The sequence below is a fragment of the Carlito syrichta genome, unplaced genomic scaffold (assembly GCF_000164805.1).
Source record: "Carlito syrichta isolate Samal-C Ts95f unplaced genomic scaffold, Tarsius_syrichta-2.0.1 Scaffold305437, whole genome shotgun sequence".
In the NCBI taxonomy this organism is placed as follows: Eukaryota; Metazoa; Chordata; class Mammalia; order Primates; family Tarsiidae; genus Carlito; species Carlito syrichta.
The window spans coordinates 219,950-243,347 of record NW_007249533.1 but is presented as its reverse complement, the minus strand read 5'-3'; the positions used below and the strand labels follow the sequence as shown (position 1 = coordinate 243,347).

The 23,398-nt window shown below is 37.3% G+C and overlaps 1 protein-coding gene across 1 annotated transcript in view; it reads left to right on the top strand.

Moving 5' to 3' along the window:
• The window catches only part of BICC1 (BicC family RNA binding protein 1), a gene marked incomplete at its 5' end in the record, with an annotated part of 286,932 nt that overhangs the window by 80,889 nt on the left and 182,645 nt on the right, over positions 1–23,398 (top strand). The window contains one exon of the mRNA XM_008061686.2: positions 8,611–8,657. Coding sequence (XP_008059877.1) covers positions 8,611–8,657 — 47 coding nt within the window. The remainder of the gene's footprint in view (positions 1–8,610; positions 8,658–23,398) is intronic.

Genomic DNA, 23,398 nt, shown 5'->3' with positions numbered 1-23,398 from the left:
CGCGGTGGTGGCCGGAAGCAGCCACTGCACTCCAGTCTGGGCGACAGAGTGAGACTCCAACTCAAGATAAATACATAAATAAATAAATTTTGTATAAAAAAGTCAATACATGTGTCTTTTAGTGTAAAGATAAATAGGAGTAGCCCTGAAGAAAGCAAGCATGTCATTTCTTTGCCCTCTCTCAACCCCCAATTTTGGTGAAGAGAGCAGCAAAACAGACTGTCCTGTCATGGATTTCTGCATATAACCTGAACTTTAAACATGCCTGGAACACATTTGGTTCTGATTTAAAGCAAGTTGGCTTGCCCTATTGCCATGTTATTACAAATACAAAAGAAATATAAACTTCATTCCATTAAATAACCATCCACATAAACTCTTAAATAGTTTCATGGCTTTGGGTTGGACCAAAGCTGGATATTAAGGAAATGATTATTAATGTTACATATTTTATTCAAACTGCTCTAATTCTTTAACCTTCCACCACCCTCAACAGGACCAGCCAACCTTTTCCCTTCTCTTTCAAAATGTTGCCAGGAGGTTAAGACAGATACAACTTTGACTTCAAGCTGCTGACTCTTACTATTTGGAAATATTCTTTGTTTTCAGTCCCTCATAGCCTGTGGCTGTGTGCTCCACTTGAATCTTTTCAATCCTCCTTGGATAATAGCAAAGTAAGTTATTCTCCCACAGCAGTGCTGTACAATGGAAATATAATGTGAGCTACAAAAGTAATTTTAAGTTGTATAGCCACATTAAGAAGAGCGAAACAAAACAGGTGAGATTAGTCCCAATAATATATCTTTGCTTAACCCGGTATGTAAAAGGAGCATCATTTCCACATAATCAAAAAATTATTGAGATTTTTACATTTTTTGTTTCACTAAGTCTCCGAAATCCTGTGTACATTTTACTAAGCATATCTGAATTCAGACTAGCCACATTTCAAGCTTTCATTAGCCACACATGACCAGTGGCTGTCGTACTGGATGGGAAGATCATTGTAAGCTCACTGCCATAATTCCACTAAACTATGAACATTCCTCAGCTTTTGGCAAAGTGTTAGAAGAGTGATGTGATTTTTTTTTTTTAAAGAAAATGAGCTGATATTATGGAAACACCTAAAGTCTTCAAATAGTGTTATGACCTCAGGCAGACTAAGCAGTGCTTGAGAGATTGCTTATATAAGATGAAATAGGGTATGAAAGCAAGTTATTCGACATGACCAATGTTTCTGTTAATCAGTTGAACTGAAATTCCATTGACGTGTGTTAGGGTCTTCAGTTCACAAGGAAGTCTCCATTGTCAGGCCAATAAATTTGAAGTCTGAATAAACTGTTAGCCAGAGTTGCAGGAATAGTTCAAGTTAAAAGCTGCTGAAAGCAATGAACAATGTAATTTAGATATTTTCAGATTTCTGTGAATATGGGTTCCTATATTTGACAGTGACAGATTAATTTTCTGAAACTAAAATCCCGTAGATTGAGAGAACACTGGCCTTTCCTTACTTTCTGTTGTGCCCTGAGTGTGGCCACCACTGTCTTAGATTGTCCCCAGCATTGGAATATTGGCAGGGCTTTAATGTTCTGAGAGAATTGATAGGTGAAAAACATCCCCTGCAACTCACATTTTGAGAAATGTAGTTTGCAGAGTCTTAAGGAGGCAGCAATGGCCCCCATTGTTAGAAGAGATCAGGACTCTTCCTCCTAACCTCCATCATCATCTCTGTAATTATTGTTAGTTCTGTTATATAGTTCACTTGATGGCGCATGCTCTTGGCCCAAATTGCCGTGGATATCCATCTCTTCTTTTATACTCTTAGCCATAGAGTCCTTTTAGAATATGATAAGTATCTGTTTTTTTCCATGTTTCATTTGATGTGACCTTTCAGTAGGAGTGATCTTTGTTTTTAAACAGTCTAGAATGGAAATATACGCATATATATTTTTCTCTTTGCGGTTCACACATTTTGGAGGGTGTCTATTTCTGTCTTCTTTTGGCTAGCTATAGAGTTTCAGTGTGACTCACAGGTTTTCCAAATATTGGACTGTTTACTGCTTTTAGTTGTGAATCTCATTATTTAGCATACATTGTGAAAATTTTTCCACTGAGAGCTGCACAAAATCATTGTTTCAATTCAGAAACTAATTAAGTCCTGTGATCTATACCTGGAATGATGTCAATGACTGTTTGCCACCCGTCTCTGGTTTTCCATTAGTTGTTCTGTCTTCTTAGATAGGTTATATCCATATATGATGATTTTCATTCTTTTGCCTGATTGCCTTATATACTGTAGGCTGAACATGAGGCTGTGACAAACCAGTGACGGTAAAATCTTGGTTCACTCTTAAATAGAAAGGAGGAAAAATGATTTCTACCTGACTTTTTCCTAATTAAAAAGCAAGTCAAGCTATTTAAAGGTGTCCCAAAAAATACAAAGGAGAAAGTAATCTGGGCCCAATAATTCCACCACTCAAATAGCATTAAACTGTTAATATTTTGGTGTTTATTTGTTCAGTCTTTTTTCTAACATACAAGCTATATGTCCATATACATACACACATATGTGTGTATATATTTATATGTATATATCTAGACTTTTGCACATAATTGAGGTCATTCTGCATATCATTTTAAACTTAAGTTTAGTATTGCATTATTGACCATGTGAATTTAACTACAAGAATAGAACAGTTTAAGAAAACAGTTTAAAGTAAAGAAGAAAGTACTTTTTAATCCAGTCACTGTTGGAATAAAAATTGTATTTTTTAAAATTTCTTCTTGATTTTTCTCAAAAAGCCACTCCTTTTTTTTTAGGACAGGTGAATTTGATTTGTTCGCCATGAACTTTAGGAATTAGGTAGGGAGTTTGGGGAAAGATAGAATCTGAAAATTCTCACACTTATTGTGATATACAACATTCAGATGGCATTTAAACTTGGTAGTGTTCTTTAATTGGTTAAAATATTTTAATGGTGACTATAGTTTTAATTGAGAAGCAGAAGACCCTTTAGAAATAGACTTAATGACTACTTCTTTGCAGTCCATTTTTGGAGCTTTGCATGTCAGTTCAAAGTACAAGATATAATTCCTGAACGTTACAAGTTTCTCTGGGAGTATATAGAAGCTGCATCCTTTTTTTTTTTTTTTTCTTCCTGGTTCCTCTTTTGGTAGTGTTGGCCAAATCTTCATGGAAGTTTTCTGGAAATGGTTAATATACAGAATAAAACATGGCATGACACTTCTTAGCACAAAATTACATTTATATAGTAAGTGAATGTTTTAAATTTTGAGCAAAATATTGTTACAGGATGATCAGGCTGCCCGAAAAGTTGCTTAACCTTCAGGTGAACTAAAGATACAGTAGTCCTCTTAGTTGTAAATGTGTTGGGTTATGTTAGTAAAAAATATAGAGGAATGCTCTGAATCTCCATAGATTTAAAGAATTATATCTCAATTATTTTTTATAATTTGAACTTGTTTTTTTCTTACTCAAATTCCACAGGAGAAAATGCCCCATTATTTGTCAATGTTTAAAGATATTCCATACTATGTTTTAAATATGAAGAACATAGTCTTTGTGTTTTTAGAGTTGGCTCTGTAAAGCATCAGATGTTATAACAGAAAGCATTTCAAAATGAAAAGGATATTTAAACAGAAGTTTCCATGTGCTCTAGGAAGAATTTAAAGTCGAGATCCCCTGTCCCATTTAATTCAGTAATTAACTGGACTTGCTCTGTAGTTTGGGGGAACTGTAATGGTTTACACCTGTTTCAACTTTTGCTGTTTTTATTGGCAGTGACTTTTGCCATCCCATATTTCGTGTGAAGCAAAAATATGAAATAAAATATGGCAAAGCATTGGAGAAATTATAATAAACATAAAAAATGAATTGTTCAGCTTAAAGTACGAAAGGCTTTACCTGCACATTTAGTCGGCCACATTTCAGTAGTAGTGAAGTAATTTATTCCTGGAGTTCAATGTCATGAAAATAAGGACAATTGCTTTTATTGGCAGGAATAATTCAGGGTTTTTAACATTCAAGCGAATAGATGTTGGAATATTAGTCAGTACTCATATTGTAAAGATAGTTAAACAACAACAACAAAAACCCTGCTAAATCATTATGTGTGTGTTCACGTTACTATGGAAAAAAAAAGACAAGAGAGTTAGTGTATGAGATTGCAAAGCCTCACTAGAACTGTTTTACCACACAGTACAATCATTAGGTTTCAAAAGTCAAGGAATATTGTGACATAAAGTATGGCTTGGTTTACTTCACAGGCACCATGTCTACCTCCAGACATAATGAATAGAAAATGATTTGAGTCAAGATATTATCATACTGCATATTTTTTCTTACAGTCCCACTCTCTGATGTCTCTCTAGAAGTGCCCTTTATTCTTCAGGTCTAACAGTAACTGTCCAGCTCTAGTGTTGCGTTCAAGTTAAATGACTAACTTTTCAGTGCATTGTCCAGAATGTGAATAGCCACATTAAATTTATAATACGTTTAATTTGGATAGAATTATGACTGCGAAGAGCTCTCTGGGCAAGTTGTCAGGAGAGTTGGACTTTAGTTTTGGCTTTATCTCACGAGTTGGGTGGCTTTGAATGTTATACTGGTTAGGGTTGTAAGTTGAATATGGAAAGGGCCTTGCCATTTTCGATTCATTGGCACAGGACCTAAGTATTTGTGGAATGAAAGAGTGAACTTCAACCGGGTTTGGTGGCCCAGCCTGTAATCCTAGCGCTTTTTGAGGCTGAAGTGAATGGATTACCTGAGCCCGTGCGTTCAAGACCAGCCTGGGCAACTTGACGAGAACTCATCTCTACAATAAAATAAAAAATTAGCTGGGTGGGGTAGGAGCCCAGCAGGTCGAGGCTGCGGTGGCCAGGAGCAGCCACTGAACTCCAGTCTGGGCGACAGAGTGAGACTCCAACTCAAAAAAAAAAAAAAAAAGAAAGAGTGAACTACTTTTCTGGATCTGTAAAATGAACATTTAAGATGACTAATTGTATACTGAGAAAGAAATGTTCTTCAATCCCTCCCCACCCCCAAATCTCTCACTTCTTGGGAAAAGTGAATATATATACTTATATATGTGTGTGTGTATATACATTATATATTATATATATTATGTATATTTTATTGATGTATAATATATACATTTATTTTTATTAATTTTTTTTTCACTTCGAAGTCTCACTCAGTCACCCAGGCTGGAGTATAGTGGCACAATTACAGCTCACCATAACCTCAACCTCTTGGGCTCAGGTGATCCTTCTGCCTCAGGCTCCTGAGAAGCTGGAACTACAGACGCCTGATATCATGCTTGGCTAATTTGTGTATTTTTTGTAGTGGCTAGGTCTTACTATGCTACTCAGGCTGGTCTAGAACTCTTGGACTCAAGCAATCCTCTTGCCTTGGCCTCTCAAAATAATAGGATTACAGACATGAGCCCAGTGCCCTGCTAGAGTTTGTATTTTGATACTCATGAATTTGGGCTCAGAAGGATCCCTGTTGAAGGAAGAGAAGACTTTTGGTGAAATGTCACTCTCCCTTGATTGGCTTCCATGGCTTTGGCAGTTTTGCTTGTTTGGGGTCAGTGAAATCCTTCAGGAGACCCAGCAACCGGGGAATGATATAAGGATGCTCCCTAGGAAGAGCTAATAACAGGGACTAATCATAGTTTGCACCTGAGAATGCAGTCGAATCAAGAACTCAACCAGGGTCTGCTACCAGAGTATTTAAGGGCTTGGGAAATGGATACATCAGAACTCAAGTAAAATCAGGCTCAGATTTGGAGTTTCATATATGTAAACACTTGGAATAAAAAAGGCCAAAGATTGTTGGTGCTGATGAATATAATATGCCATCTCTGGCTCTCTGCCTGCTGTTTTCCCTTAAATCATAAGCTTGCTATAAAGTTGCAGGTTTCTGGTTAAATTGGAGAGGGATTTTTTTCCCCCCACTGGAGCATAGTTAGAGTTTGGGGTCTGAGGACATTTCTCCCTTTTTATTCATTTGGAGATTGAAGGGCTATTCTGTGAAATGTGTTTAGTGTTTTGATGGACTTGGAATGAAGGAGCATTTCAAAGTTATTACATAATGCGTTTGTCTTGAGCAAAATAAGTCTCCTGAAGGAATTTTCTGTGATAATTGTACTTGTATAATGAAATGTTAATGATTTAATTCTAAGTTGTGGAGAAGTTTCCTGTGATGAAAGGAGTGATTGTCTGCTTTGCTTGATAGACTTTGAGAATATCTCTGATTTTTAAAAATTTATTTTCAAAGAAGTTTCCTAAATGCCACTAGATTTGTTTTTCAAGTGTCTGTGCCCTTGTCTGCTATTTTCATTGCCAACTGGTTGTAGGTGCCATCAAATATGGCTCCTTTTAACTATTTTTAAACTTAGACAAAGACAGCCCAAGAGGTGGCTAAGTGCCTCCAAGACACTTATCATTAGGTTTGGGTGCTGACCTTTTTATCTTGCTTTGGTGGCCCCTTTAGCTATGGCCAACCACTCTTGCTAGTTTGTAGAAGTTTGTTCAACTCTTTATGTTTTCATTAAGCTTTAATGCTGATATATTTCCAAGTTAGAGGGTTAAAATAATAGTTTGTACGCTACAAAGAATCTGATTGTGGAAATGTGTGATTCAAATGACCTGCAGGAATGTCTGTTTCAGTTCATGCCGTTGATGGTGCAGAATCTGTGCAAACAGAAAAGTTAAAAAAGTTATTGGCATTAGGCATTAATTTCCTTTTGCTGGTACAACAAATTACCACAGTGTGGTAGCTTAAAATAGCATAAATGTATCTTACACTTTTGGAAGTCTAAAGTCTGAAGTGGGTTTCACTGGGCTGAACCTAGAGTGTTAGCAGGGCTGTGCTCTGGGGAGGAATCCCTTTTTTTTTTTTTTTTAACTTTTTCAGCTTGTAGAGGCTACCTACATTCCTTGGCTCATGGCCTCTTCCTCCATCTTCAAATCTTTCTCCCCTCTGATCTCTGCTTTTGTTGGCATTGTTCTTCTCTCCTAGTCCTTCCATTGTCACATTGCTTTCTTGCACTCTGATCCTCCTGCTTCCTTCTTATAAGGTCATACTTGTGTCTGTTTCATCTGCATAATTAAGGATAATCTTCCTGTCTCCAGATCCCTAATCACATCTGCAAAATCCCTTTGCCATGTAAGGTTCCAGAGATAAGGACATGAACATATTGGGAACAGGGGAATGATTCAGGCCTGCCACACATTAGAATACAGTTCTTTATTTCTTTTTAGATTTTGTTTTAAAACATTTTCTCAGATTGTCCTTAGAAATTCCAGAAACATGTACTTCATGCTCTATTGCTTAGATTAAAATGCATTGATAAAAAATACTATTTTTGCAAAAGTTGAGATATCTTTTATTTAGTTGTACAATTAAATTGGTAAAAATTTTAATACTTGTCATTTCTTTGAAGGCAGAGAGATTTTCTTTGAGTTTTCGATCCTTCACTTAACAGTGTCAGAGTTATAGTAGGTGCTTGTCCAAATTTGTGAAGTGACAAATGTGATTCTTAAGTGATTGATATGCCACACATTTTGGGACGTCAGTGATTTTTAACAAGTGTTCTGGACAGACATACACATATACACATAGGCACTGCTCTGCTGCAGTGTTACCTGGCAGTTGTCTGGCTTACCCTGGGCTTTCAGACTTCAGTTTTCAAGAGGTCTTGCTTCAGCTCCTTCCCTAGTCTTGGCCTGGAGGTGGCTTCTCCAGTTAACCACTGTTGTACCATATACCTGAATCAGAGTCCTATTTGTGTTTGCCCTCTTAGGCTGTTGCAACAAGATGCTATCTTTGTCTCTTCTCTCCTTTTAGTCAAATTCCCTACCCCTCACTGCAAATGAATACAAAATATTCATGAAGCTACAAGACGTATGAACAGAGATAGAGAAATGGTTTTGTCCTGTATTTATAGGCTACCATATATATATATAGAAATGATGTAAAAATATAACGACCTTTTAATGACCTTTAAATTTCACATGCAGTTTTATTGTTGGCTACGATAGTCACCGTTTAATTCTCATGTTGTTTTTGCTCTCTTATCGTATGCAGATGAAGGAGTGAATTAAAGTAGTATATGATGCCAACTGAAATCAAGTAGATTATATAGTCATTGTAAAGCATAAAACGGAAACAGTCCAGAAGTAGGCCACATTGGGTGAGCCACCTGTTGACAAGGCAGGCTCATGCCTGGGATTAATTATAGGCAGGAAATATGAATTGAGCACTATAGCGGATTACTTTGATAGTTGCGTTTGTTCATATAGTTCCTTGACTATGAAAGGACAAGATAACTTTCATCTAAATGTGTAGAGATTTGTGAGTCTTTCAGAAAAAGAGTGTTAAGTAAGCTAAAGATATGTAATTGGGTTGGTTTTTTTATTCTTTATCAGCTTTGCACACCAGTGAAGTCTATTGGCATTCACTGAGCTTTGAGAGAGCAGGGTTGGCATCTCCTTTGCTTTTGTATTCTCATACCTGATACTTGAAAGTTTTAGATACATATATTGAAAAAAAGAAACAATTTTAAATGTATACCTTTTTATTTGCAGCTGCTGCTGAAGGAAAAGGCAGAAGTGGGGAAGACTTTTTTCAAAAGGTAGGTTGCTCTTTACTCTTGCCTTGGAGATAAGTAAAAAGAAATACACTTGTCTCAACAGCTACTTGAGAAGTCCCTAAAAGCTCTCCTTCATATGGAAGAGAATAGGTTTTGATAAGATAGCTTGAAGCATTTAGCTTGAGTGAGGAATGGGAAGGATACTGTATAGGACTTAACCATTCTAAGAAAGCTCATTGTGGGAAAAATCTGAAGAGTTTTTGCTTTAAGGCAAAAAAAAAAAAGGACGTAAGAAGGTCCAGAGGTGGGTTGAATTTCTGCAGCTAGCACATGACATATGAGGGGTTCATCGTGCAAGATGAAATATACTTGTCTTATATGATGAAATGCCCTCCTTGTATGGAGGGAGGTCTCTTCTAAAAATATATAAATGTACAACTTTTAAAAATGCTATACTGGCCAAATAAATGGTGCCACCAGTTTTCCACCTCTGTGTTAAGCTCAGGCTGTTGAAGTTTATGTACTATGTGTGAAGCCCCCGATTTGGCATTATTTAACATTGGTTAATCTCCAACTTGAGCATTTCAGAATGCCTTCCCCTTAGCTGGGGCAGGCTTAGCAATAAGGGTAAGGAAAAAGAAGACAGCAGAAGTCATAGATTTACCTTAGGTTCACTGTGATGGTACAAATAGATGATATCGGTGAAATACATTTTTTTCTTTGTTGTTCTTCTTTAACTTTCAGATAGAGGTGAAAAGCAGACTTTTCACACCTTTGTGTGATTTCAGACAGTTTAAAAACTGAGTCAAAATACAGTGTACATGGTCATAAAGGCTTTCATTCTTAGAAGATTTGCTAATATTTATCGCTCTTTGTAGAACCATATACATTCCAGCAGTTTAAGTGGAAACACATGTTTGAATTCAAGAATTCAAATTGGGCATCCCACAAACTAGATTCCATTCCTGATCACAGGTTAATGAGGTCTCTGAATTACTAAACGGAAATAATTTTTTTCTAATTTTCTTCTTTAGTTCAATAGAAAGTATTTTCTTGATAGACAAGTGTCCGTATAGGATTTGGATACTCACTCTGGAAACAACCTGTAACTTAAAAGGCAAACACCCCAAATTCCAGAAGAGTAATTTTCAGTGTTTTGACTAGACAGAAGTAGACATTATAGTTCATCTACAGTAGAATGAAGTAATGGAGAAGTATTGGATTGTCCTCCAGGAACTTTCATTTAGTCACATGTGTTCTAGTTTCACATAAAGACATTTTGAGAGACATTTAAAAACAAGAAATAGGCCACATTGTCGTTCACTAGCATCTTTGAAGAAATACTTTTCTTTTCTTAGAGTAATACATATATGAAGGATCTATATGCCTATTACTGATATGCTTTTTGTTTTTGATTCTGGGGTGTGCAAGACAAAAAATGAAAACCTCACTTTCATTGAGTTTAAAGTTCATCTACCCTAATTACTTTAAAAAATATGTTCTAAATCTGGAAGGATACCTACCTAGCTTCATAGTGGTGCTCTCTAGATGAGGACTGGACAAGAATGTGAGACTGCTATATGTTACTGTAATTATTGTATCATATAAGCATATGTAAAATCATAACAATATGACTATACTGATTAAATTTTACTAAATTTAATTAATTATTCTCTAAATTTATTCAATTAGAAAATAATAAATTTAAATTTAAAATACCTTTCAGAATAAACATGGGTCTATTTTCATAAAGAGTTTAAATTTAAGTTAACAGTAATATAGTGTCTCCGGTTTGAGGCTATACAAGGGGGACCGGAAACAAAAAAAATTACCTTTTGGAGGGTGCCCCCCCCTTGTAATACAGGCTTCCTCCACTAGGTGAGTGTTCTAGGAACCATCCTCATCAGTGTACCAGCTAGTGTTGTTGTGAAAGACTGTGTTTGGTTTCAGTGAATTTTTTCTGGAGCTTCTTACAACGCGTTCGCCCATTCCATGATGGGTGATTTATGAATGCTCTTGCCCACACCAGTGTTGAGTGTTCAGCAGTTTTTGACCCAAAAATGGCATGACCCCTGTGCCCCACCCTCCTTATTCACACAATTTCAACCCGAGTACCTTTTTTTTGTTTTGTTTTCCTGGATGAAAATAGTCCTCAAAGGGAAACATTATTTTGCCGATGCGAAAGAAGTGAAATAAAAAACAGTAGAAGCAAAGTAAAAGACATCATCATGATGAGTTCAAAAACTGTTTCGAGCAGTGGAAAAAGTATCTTGACAGGTGTATTGCATCAAATGGAGAGTACTTTGAAGGTGACTCAGTTTTAAACATGTAAGAATAAACACATTTTTAAAAATAAATTCTGGGTTTATTTGGGTCCCCTCTGATAATAGTTTTGTTCAGTTTACTAAACTTATTTATTTTGTTAAGTTATTTTTTCCCCCAGAAAGCTGCCTAGTTTTCCATATACTGTTTTACTACATGGATTTTATTTTCCTGACACTTTATTATGGTGAAAAATCCAGATATAGATTATCTTTTAAAACAGGGTCCTGCTGGGCATGGCGACTCAAACCTGTAATCCCAGCACTTTGGAAGGTTTAGGTGAGGGGATTGCGATTGCCTGAGCCCACAGGTTGGAGAACAGCCTGGGCAACTTGACAAGACCTCATCTCTACAGTAAATCAAAAAATTAGTCAGGCGAGGTAATGTGTGCATGTAGTTCTGGCTACGTGGAAGACTGAGGCAGAAGGATGACTTGAGAACAGCAGGTTGACACTGGGGTGGCCATAAGCGTGCCACTGCACTCCAGCCTGGGTGATGGAGTGAGACTCCATCTAAAAAACAAACAAACAAACAAAAACACAGGGTTATTTGTTTGGCTCTCATGTAACATTACAAGGAGAGTATTCCAGCTTGGTAGGCAGCTTTGTCCCATGCTATTGGTTAGGGATCCAGGCTCCTACTAAGACATAGCTGGGTTAGTCCTTAAGGCACAGCTCTTTCTCCATGGTTGAAGCTGGGTCACCACCATGTCCAAATGTGAACTGGTGAGAGTATTGAGGAGAAGGGTGCCATGGTTGTAAGACCCAAGCCTATATGTGGCATCTGTCATATCCTCATATCCCCTCACATTACATGGGAGAAAACTTCATTATGTGACCTTACCTAATGACAGTAAGGGAGAGGTTGGGACATTGGGAAAAAAAATTTGAATTTGCAAACACTGTTCATCAAAAGCTAGATTTTTAGGAAAAAATATCTCTGTGGTCAAAGTGTAATGTCTTCATATGATATACTTTGAGACTTTTTGTATTCGTTTTTTATGGCTGTCATACTGCAAACTGGGCGACTTAAATATGAGAAATTTACTGTCTCACAGTTCTGGGGATTACAAATCCAAGATGGAGGTGTCAACAGGGTTCCTTCTGAGGTCTGTAGGAGATAATCTGTTCCAGGCTTCTTTTCTAACTTCTTCTGATGGTTTGTTGGTGATCTTTCATGTTCTTTGGCTTATAGAAGCATCACCCTGATCTCTGCCTTCATCTTCATATGTCATTCTCCCTGGGTGTGTGTCTCTGCGTCAAATCCCGCCCCCCTTTTTTTGGGTAAGGATAGCAATTATATTGGATTATGGGTCCATCCTACTCTGCTGTGGCCTCATCTTACCTTATTACATCTGTAGTGACCCTATTTCCAAATAAGGTCACATTCTGAGGTTCCAGGGATTAGAATTTCAACATATGATTTTTTAGAGGACAGTTCAATCTGTAACACCTTTTGGTGGAGAAAGTGATTCTGTCGAAAAATTTACTATAATTAGAAACATTTACTAAGCCTGTAAATATTAGTTATCGCATTATGATATTCACTTTGATTTATAGATTTTAACTGCATAGTCGTTTATACTAAATTGTTTTTTTCTTGCTACAAGCATTTCTGAATTGTCTAGAATAACTGACATGTAAAAAGATAAAAAAGTAATCTGCAATACTATCTGTGAAAGAGTTAACTATATACCCTTAGTCTTTTATCTGTGGATATTAAAATGTTTTTAAAGTGATTTTTAATATTCCCTGGTTAATGAGATTACAAATTAAAATACATATGTGCTGAATCCATCCCAAATGTTTTTCTGTGTTAAAACATTTAATTGTACATTTTATTCTTTGACTCTACCATAGTTACAAAAGGTGGAAATGCATATAACTTTATCAATATTCTCTCCAAATCTTTGCCCACTCCTCATGGCAACTCTATATCATTGAAACACATGGAAACAATCTTCTAGTTTTTTTTTTACAGTACTTTTTTGGGCAGTTGTTCATGGTTTACTCACTGTCTGTCTTATTTCCTTTTAATTGGTTATTTTTTTCCTTCTCTTGTGAAATGACTATGGTCAGATCTTGGAGGAGAAAATGTGTTACAGTATGCTAGGTGGGGATGGGGACAGTGATTGCATTACAAATGTGACTCATCAAAGCAACTGTTTTAGGAATCTGTAATCCCAATGGCTGAAGAAGACAAATTCCAGTCAGCATTATACTCGATGAAAGCCAAGTTTTCCATTGCATTGGAGTTATGTACAGTATTTTTCCCCAAAGTATGCATAGTATATTTCAAATGTAGGAACACTTTATACTCTTAAAATGTGTTGGATATTTATTTGGAAAACTAACCTATAAACAATGGTTTGTCACAGGACTAAGAGTAAAACTAATAACATAAATGAGGTGTTGTTTGGTAGCTTATGTGATATATTTTTATTACCTTCAAACTAATCCTTTTTGGGAAAACAGACTACTTTTGGCATTTTGAGACTGGAAAGTAGCATGTATTGTCTTCTGGGAGAAAATTGCTGGGAGGAGTACTTAACTCCCTCTGTACCAAAATTAGCTACATTAGAAGCTCTTAGGTGGGTACTACTCAATCTTTTTACTGGGGGAGGGGCAGCAGAGTTGCTAAAATTGCTTCCACTCTCTCCACTGACCCAATGTAGTCTTATTATTTTTATATTTTGAATAGATTATGTTCCCCCAGTAATAGGAATAAGTTTTAGTTTAATTACCTAAGTGAATACAATTAACCTTATCCATGAATGTGCCTGTTCTAATACCAAGACTTTATACTTCAACATAAAAAATCAAATTTAGATAAGATCAGGATATTTAAAACTTTAATTTTAGTATCTGTTTTAATAGGCAATGCATTCACATGGTTTACCATTCAAACTTATGAAGGGGTATATAGTGATGAGTATTTGATGCCGTGATGACTTCTGAAGGTTCGCTGAGAAGGCTGTGCAGCATTACAATGTTGTTCCCAAGTTTGAATAAAGATTATCACCAGTGTACATCATCACTAATGAATACTTAGGACTTAGAGCTAACATTCAGGGACACTGAGTTCTTATTACTGATCACAATGTTATTTCTATGGGAATGTTTGAGTGAGAGAATCTGTAATCCTGGTTCTCTCTATACTATTGTCTAAGTCGGGATAACGGGCGACATTAATGAAACTTAGAAAAAAAGAATAATGCCCCCACCAAAAATATTGTTTGATCATCCTCTAGAAAACTGTTAGAGTCCTATTTTAATGTCTTATTATTTAATCTGCTTTATAAAAAAAAGTCTAGTAGATAAGGGTTAGTAAGAAAAGATGAAGGAAATGATAAAGTAATCCACTCATCATTTACTCTCCTGGTCTTCTAAGTTCTGTCCCTTTGTTCATTTGAACACAGGAAGCCTGTACTATTAGTATGTTGTAGAGTCACCTGCATTGGATTGGATGGTAATGGTATATTCTTTCCTTTTCTTTTGACAGTCATTTCATGATTTTATAAGTACCATATTTCCTGTTACATTTCTCTTTCTGAAACTGTGGAAACAAGAAATGCCATCGAGATTGGTTTTTTTGTTTTGTTTTGTTTTGTTTTGGTTTTGGTTTTGGTTTTGGTTTTTTTGAGTTGGAGTCTCACTCTGTCACCCAGACTGGACTGCAGTGGCCGCTCCCAACCACTGCAGCCTCGACCTGCTGGGCTCTAGTGATCCTTCCTCCTCAGCCTTCCAAGTAGCCGGAATTACAGGCATGCACTACCATGCCTGGCTGATTTTTTGATTTAGTGTAGAGATGGGGTCTTGCTGCCCAGGCGGATCTCGAACCCGCGGGCTCAGGCAATCCACTCACCTCAGCCTCCCAACGGTGCAGGATTATAGGCTGAGCCACCGAGCCCGGCTGAGATTGTTTTAAAGTATATATTTTAATGATAGAGAATGTAACCTAGTTGCTACTATGAATTTTTTTAAGTAAATAATAATCTTAAACATCCGATGAAAGTTTATTCATTATTTATTAAAATGATTTCTCTTCTTGAAACCAAACTCAAAGCATTGGATTATATAGAAGATCAAATTGAATTCATGAAAATAGATCTTTTCAGAAGGGCTACAAGGCAGGACTCTGAATTATAGACTTGTAGTGCAAGTGACTAGGGAAGGCCCACTTAGGGGATTTATTGGTGTTAGTTTCAAAAGGTTGGTATGTTATTTTGTCAAGGGCTCTCCCTGTATGGATTAAATGCCTACCTTAATTCCTGCAGTTGTCAACATTTCCTTTCATTGAATGATCTTGAGATATAAACATCCTTATTTATAATTGATATTAAGATTTCAGAACTATATCCATATTATAAAGATAAACCAGAATGACACTAATAAATTGATGTTATGCAAATGTAAATATTTTTGTGTAGATGAGAAACAACTTTTGAAGATGGTGGCGTTAGCTGTTTGTGAGGAAGGATTAAGCTTGCTTGGTTCCAATCAGAAGAGCTTTGCCATTGCTTTTATAGTCTGTGTGTGTGTATTCAATGGTCTTTTTTATTGGCCCTAGATTCAAACTGTTCTTATAACTTAGAGGGACATAGGACAAATTCAATCTTAACATATGCACAGAACATTATCAAAGATGTGTCTGACAATTGATGAACAAGGATATTCATTGTGTCAGTATTCTAATTATTAGAATTAAATGAAATTAAAAATAGCTTTAGTCCTCAACAATGAAATGTTTGAAATGTAGTATATCAAATATTGAATTACTTACTATGTAAGCATTAAAAACCATGGGGGTGTTTTTTGTTTTTGTTTTTGGTAAATAGTAGGGACCTGTGCAATTGATTACTATATAAATATAAAAATTTGGACAAAAGGCATATAAATAGTCTGACTTAAATTTTGTTATATATATTTAAACCTAGAAAATGACTGGGTAGGAATTATGCTAAAATATTCACAGTGACTATCTTAGAGGTAAGATTATGGTTGATTTTCTTTCTCTACTTTCCTATATTGAATCTCCATTACTTTTATAATCAGAATTAGCAACTACCATCTTATGAAGAAAAGCAGGTAATAATAGCTAAACTAGGCTGAAGTTGCTAATGGCTTCATAAATTATTGCAATTTATGATCATGCAGTATTTTTTGTTGAAGGGAGACGAAGAAGTAAGACTTTCCATCAAACACTGGTTACTTTAATATCATGTATAACAGCTAAAAAGACAAAACAAGTCTCAGACAATCAAGGTAGATTATTTTTAGATAGTGCTAATTTTTAGAAAAATCTTCCCCCTTTCTTATACATTTGCCCTTGTTTTGCCATTCGGAGGTATAAAAAATTCTGAAGACGGGTTTTACATCTCTATGCCTTCTTTTCTTCAGACGAAAGATATGTCGTTTCTTACTTATCATGTGACTTAGTTTTCAGACCCCTCATCATTCTGTTCTCTTTTAGTAGCATGTTCAATGTCCCATTTTAGGCTTCTTTTCTTTTCTTTTCTTTTCTTTTGAGTTGGAATCTCACTCCATTGCCCAGGCTGGAATGCAGTGGCACGCTTACGGCTACCCCAGTGTCAACCTGCTGAGCTCTGGAGATCCTTCCGCCTCAACCTTCCAAGTAACCACAACTACAGGTGTGTGCTACCGTGCCTGGCTAATTTTTGATTTATTGTAGAGACGAGGTGTCGCCAAGTTGCCCAGGCTGGTCTTGAGCCCGCGGGCTCAGGCAATTCACTAGTCTCAGCTTTCCAAAGTGCTGGGATTACAGGCTGAACCACTGAGCCTGGCCAATGTCCCATTTGAAATATGGCAACAACATCTGGGTATGGTATTTTGAATATGTAGCCTGACCAGTACAATTATAGTGAGACCAAAATATATGTGGTATGAGTGTGATTGATCCAGAAGTACCTAAAGATTATATTAGCTTCAGGCACTGCTGAATTGGTCTCCGACATTGAGAATGACATCCCTTGTCATTCTTCACTCAACTGAAGAGGAAAAGTTGGCTCCAGTGTCATTGCTAGGCACATAACATAAAATGAGCATAATCTCTGACTTCAGACTGGCAGGCAAAGACTTCTATAGATATTAACTCACATGCTCTGCCTCTCACTCTAAGCTTTTCATCTTTTAGCTTGGTGACTATGTGGTAGATGTGGTGACCAGACTGCAAAAGTATGGAAAACATCACTCTGGGAAAATTTACCTGGCTTGGACATTGACTTGATAGTCAGAACTCTTGTGTGATTTTTTTTTCCCCCTTCACTCTGGCCTCCATAGGTTCCCTGGAGAAAAAGACTCATCCATAGCATGACAGCCTACAAAATGATGGGGTTGGTACAGTACCTTTTTAGTCTGGCTCAAGTGACATTTAGTAAAGAACTTTACTTATTTAAAATGGGTTCACAGAATAACCAATACAGTTTAAAGCTGAATGTGGTATTGTCTCTTTCTTCTAGTCAGGGATATTGTGGTCTAAATAATCTTAGATTGATTTCCTCTGCTTTCCCCCCCAGATGTAGACAGCTAGTTGGTGGCAGCCAAAACTTGAACAGTGGTTTTTCTGATTTTATGCTTGATTATTGTTAATAAAAGATAAATGTTTTTCTTTAAACCAATAATGATCGTGCCTTCATTTATCTTCATGCTCTTTCAGTAAGAGACAAAAAAGAAGTTTTGTCTAAAGTTGTAAGTTTTACTAAGGAGGTCTATGACTTGTGATGTATTAGAGGGACAACCAAAAGACTGGAGACAGATTAACACAGTACAATAAAAAGTATGGGCTCTGTAGTTCTTTATGTTTTCTTCTATATGTTGTTTAGACTCAGAATCACACTAAGGTTGAAGGCTTTACCTCTGACGTTTTATTTATTATACCATTTAGGAGACTGACTTATAGTAATGATTTGTTGTCATCTCATGGACTAGTTCTTCAAGTTTGGGATTCTTTCTGTTTTTAACAAATAGCTTTTTGCTTGATGTGTGTAGTGGCTTTGCATTTTATCTAGACATTGCTTTAGAATATGTCCTCTGGCTAATTTAATTCTCTTACCTAGCTTTTGTCTCTGAGTAGTATTTTTTCATTTCAGTGTTTTGTAGTTTATGTGATTATCGTTCCTGTCTTCCCTCATACAAAAGGAGAGAAGCAAAGCTTTGTTTTGCACCACCTAATTTTCTCCCTCTCTCTTCCACCCATAGCTGCTTGGGTCAAGAGGTGGGTGACAGATCTGACAATGAACCAACCTTGTCTGCATAGTGGATGTACCCTGTATGGTGTGATCTATGAACTCAGCTAAGCCAGCTTTGTCTCTAATGAGTTGGAAGTTGAGACATGGAGTGGGAGTGGGAACAGTGTGGGGAAGGTCATGAGATAGGATGGGGTGAGGGAGAAGCCAAGAGTGAGGATGTCCGCCATGAGAAAGCCAGTGTCATGAGAAGGAGGAGCTATGAGTAAGGGATGGGGACCCATCCATGTAGGGGAACATGGAGCAGAAAACAGAGGGAGAAGAAGATCTGCGAGAGTGAGAGATGCTGCTGCCTGGAGCTGGCCCACCTGGGGATGCTTCTTAGTTTTTTGAGTTTTTTTGTTTTGTTTTGTTTTTTTGAGCCAGAGTCTCACTTTGCTGTCCAGGCTGGAGTACAGTGGCATACTCATGGCCACCGTAGCCTCGACCTGCTGGGCTCAGGCGATCCTTCCACCTCAGTCCTCCAAGTAGCTGGAACTATAGGCACGTGCCACCATACCCGGCTGCTTGTCGGATTTTGATCTGTAGGTGTCTTTGGAGTCTTTTCTTCTTCTGAGGTAATTTGAAAACTCTATGATGCCAAAATTAAAAAACAGACTACGACACATCAAAAGACGCATCCTGTTACTGGAGCAATTGCACAATCTTCCTTTCAAAAGGCCGTCTCTTTTTCCAAAAAGCTTTTGTTATGGGTTTTTTTCTCCAATATATCACTATTTCCTCCTTGTCCTTTGCTATTGGTCTTTTTCTTTTCTTTTTTTTTTTTTTTTTGAGTTGGAGTCTCACTCTGTCACCCAGACTGGAGTGCAGTGGCCCCTCTCGGCCACTGCAGCCTCAACCTGCCGGGCTCTGGAGATCCTTCCGCCTCAGCCTTCCAAGTAGCTGGAACTACAGGCACACGCTACCACGCCTGGCTCATTTTTGATTTATTGTAGAGATAAGGTCTCGCCAACTTGCCCAGGTGGGTCTCAAACCTGCGGGCTCAGGCAATCCACTCACCTGACCATTAGTCTTAATATTGTTTTTAACACTATTATATTTTTTGTGGGAAGTTTATAGCCAGCCAACATGCAGAGAGGTACATGCATATAATTATTTTCTGTTTTTCTTAATTATGGTTAAGGAAAATGCTTTGTTACTTTATGCCTCTCTAAGCAACATGATCTTTACACTAAATTATTAAATATTCTGAATGTTACTCTCTTATTTTGTCTAACAGTTGCAGCTTGTCCCAAACTGGCTCTTTTGCAGGCTTTTTGCCCCTGCTTTGGATGTAAATTCCTTCCTACTAGGAGTTCTCCTTGAGCATTGTGAGTGGTAGAATACTAAATTTCATTACCTTTCTTTTTTTTAATGAAATAAAAATGCTCTAGAAGTGTATGTGTGCGTGACTTTTCTTCCTTAATCTACTACCTTATTAGTTTTTTCACCCTAGATTATTGTCCAGTTATTCAGAATCTCTGCTTCTTAATGGGAAAAGTAACAATGAGTGGGGAAGGAGAGAATTTAGCCAGAGATGCAGCTGACTGTAGGTAAAATATAGAGGCTTCTATGTTTCCTGCTGGGTTCTCTTTCTTGAGTTCACCAGTTACTTTTTTGAATGAAAAAGACAAACAGCCCCCTCTGCCCCCAGCTTCAGTTTCCATGTGCTTATTTACTCAGGAGTTACCAGGAAACCTTAATCCCCTGTGAATAAGAAAACATTAAACTCAGTTAGTTTGGAGTTGTTTTTTTGAATAGAACTTCTTCCTGTTATATTTTTCTGTGGCATTTGCTAATACAAGGGTCCATGTGTAAGTCAGTGGGAGGTGCTGTTTGAGAAGCTTTGTGGCATATTCCTAAGTTGGTAGGTTGGGAGACCCTAAGCTTTTCTTGGCTTCAGCTAGTACATTGAGTGGGGAGGTATAAACAATATTGAGAAAGTATTTTTCAGTACTTAATTGGAATACTGGTTTGTTTCTTCTCATTTGAGTATCATTTTGTTTTGTTATCCTTTTCATACGTTAACGATATGACCAACTACCTCAGCATCTGTTAATTCAAGAACTCTCCTGCTTTCTTCTAGATACATGGAAATTCTAAAGAAGTAATTCCCGTTTTTAAAAAGCTTTCAGTCTGAAGGGAAAGGATGCTTACAAGAAAGGGTCAGAGTGAATACTGTGGGCAGACTTCGCAGGAATGCTTAAGGATGCCATTCATGAGACACTACCCTCCCACTGAGCCAGACACAGTGTCAAGTACAGGGCTGTAGAAGGGGAAGGATGGCTCTATGGTTCATGTCCTCAAGATGGGCATATGCTCTGGAGGAGAAGTGGCACAAGTGATACAGAAATGCTACCCAGTATGGCATGAGTTTATACTAGGGAATAGGGAGGGTATGCTTTAATTTTTAATTTTAATTTTATTTTAAAGATGTGGGGTACAATTCAGGGTTAGGTATACAAATGTTGATTATGCAGGTACCCTTGCTGATGAGGTGTGCTCCTCCCTCCCTTGGCTGTTTCCTTCAACTGCCAATCCCACATCCCCCCTCCCATTTTTTTCCCTGCTCTGAGGAATCTAGGAAGGTGGCTTCCCTGAGGTGGAAGTGTTGGAGTTGAATTTTGAGGGATAAGTAAAAAGAGTATAATTAGTGTGATGGGCAAGGAGAGAAAAGGCTATTTATGGAACAGTTCCTGAGCAAAGAGCAGGATTTAGTTTAGGTTAAGATGCCTTCCAGACACGGAACTCCATGGCCTGAATGTCCTAATGAAGGCAAAATAGAAAGGCGTTTCTAGCAGAAAGAACCAACTGATTGCCTTTGCAGAGTAAGGGACGAGGAGACTACTTCTGTCATATGGCCCAGAAAATAAATTAATTAAAAGTAATACATCATTATATCATTTCATCAGAGCTAACTATTGATGAATTATTTTAGTGACAGGTTTAGAAAATAAGTGGAAGGATTTGAAATTCAAAATAAAGTTTGGAGTTCGTATTGTTTCTATTCGTTGTCTATTCTAAGATGCTGAAAGTTAAAATGATAGCCAGGATGACCAAACATTTTGTAATATAGTTAGCTTTTTAGATTCTGACTTCATTATTGCTGGGTTTAGGGGTACATTATTACTTTTTTCTTTCTGCTAACTTCCTAGATGCTAAATGCATGCCCAAAGAGAATAACTTCTAACTGTGCTTTAAAACATGAATTTTCAGCTGTTGTGCTACCGTAATTACATTTTGGAGGATAAAATTGCTGAGTTCAGAAAAAAAACTATCAAATAAACTACCGTTGTTAGGGTACTGATGGACAGGGTGAGGGTGGAGAGGCGCAGGGAGGTGCACAGCACTGCCGGGACTGGCAAGCCAGAGGTATGTGCTGGGAATCCAGAGATCTGATTAGATGTAAAGAATTGTGACACACAAAAAAGGTTAAGAAAGAAAAGTTTATTTGAAAGTAAATTAGAGAGAGAACGAGAAGGAAGAGAGAAGATTCACCTCCCCAAAGTGGGGGAGGGGGACCAAAGCCAGGAAGCATGCAACAGTCATTGCTCAAAGAGCACATGGACACACCAGGCTGTAGCAAGGGAATGGCCCCTGGTTTCTTGTGGTTGAGTCCTTTTAAACATTTCCCCTGATGGGGGAGGATCATTAAGGTGATTGGGTGGTGGTCTGCTTCCACATCATCACAAAGAGGCAGACAAGCGCAGGTACTGATGATGTCAGTTGATGGACAGCAGGCAGATGGGTGGGTTAGTCACATGATTGTTGCCATGGTAGGTCTTATCTGTGTCAGGTAGTTCACAGAAGGCTGATTAGGTTAACCCTGGGGTAGGGTGATTCCCGCAAGAGACTTGTTAGACATTTGCAATTTACAAACTCAGACATTTGCAACTCACAAACTCTTGACTCTGACCAACCATCTTTGATCTTCAGCTTTGACAAGGAACCTAAAAATTTACTAGAGATTATTATGCTAAACCATGAATGGTTTGGCTGTCCTGATCTTGCATCTGAAGGAGATTTGCCTAGGGAGGATGGGATAGGCTGCTGTTTGTCCTGCAGTAGAATGTCTGAATGCTTTCTAATGGTTACACTGAGGCAAAAAGACTAAATAATAAGCTAAGTTTCTTCTAGGTTTCTGTAGATACCTTTCAACTGTCATTTAATTAAGTTCTGAACTTTCTATGATATGCAACTTTAAAAAGTGTGTTTTCCAGGAAAACAGTTGAAAGGTTTGACTTTGCAGTTTACTTCTGGCTGTGTTTTATGAAAATTAAATGAAAATGTTTGAAAAAAAGATACAAATGGTTCAAAGTTGGTAATAGACAATTTGGTTCTATTTGTATAAAATTAAAGATTCCCTTAAATCACTGGCTACTACTTTAGCATGGTCTAGTGTAGCATTAAACCACCAGTATAATGATGAACAAGTACACAGAGGAAAAGACCAAGAATATTTGAGATCTTGTATCAGTTGCAGAATAAACAGAGCCAATTCTTAATTTTTCAGGAGCAGTTTCTTTAGTTGAGTTATTATCTGGAATTCATGCTCCCTTCCCCATTTCTCCAGTTCTACCATCAACCATTTTAGTGATAGTAAACTTTTAATCTAGAGCGTTGCTCTTAACCTTGGGTTAAGAGGAACTTTTAAAAACTGTTAATGGCTAAACTAGAGATTCTGATTTAATTATTTGGGAAATAGGGCCTGGGCATTAGTATTTTTTCAAAAACTCCTCGAACCAAATTTGAGACCACTAATATAGAGTAATAGACCACTAATATTAAGTTTCTCATATGGATTAGTGAAAAGAAAAATTGTAAACTCATGTTAGTGTCAACTGCTGCTAAAGTGGAAGGAATCACAGTTGACCCATGAATAATGCAGGGGTTAGGGCCACCAATCCCCTATGTAGTTGAAAATTTACATATAATTTTTGCCTCCTCAAAAACTTAGGTACTAGTAGTCTGTTGACCAAAAGTTTTACTGATAACACAAAGTGTTGATTAACACATATTTTTTATGTTATATGTATTATATGCTGTATTTTTACAATAAGGCAATCTATATAAAAGAAAACGTTATTAAGGAAATTATAAGGAATGTTGAACCCGGGACTCTAATGAGAGAGATAGAGACCACAAAGAGCCAGCGCCGATGCAAACACACAAGGGTCTTTATTCAGGCTCGAGTCTGGGCTCATGCCCGAAGCACCAG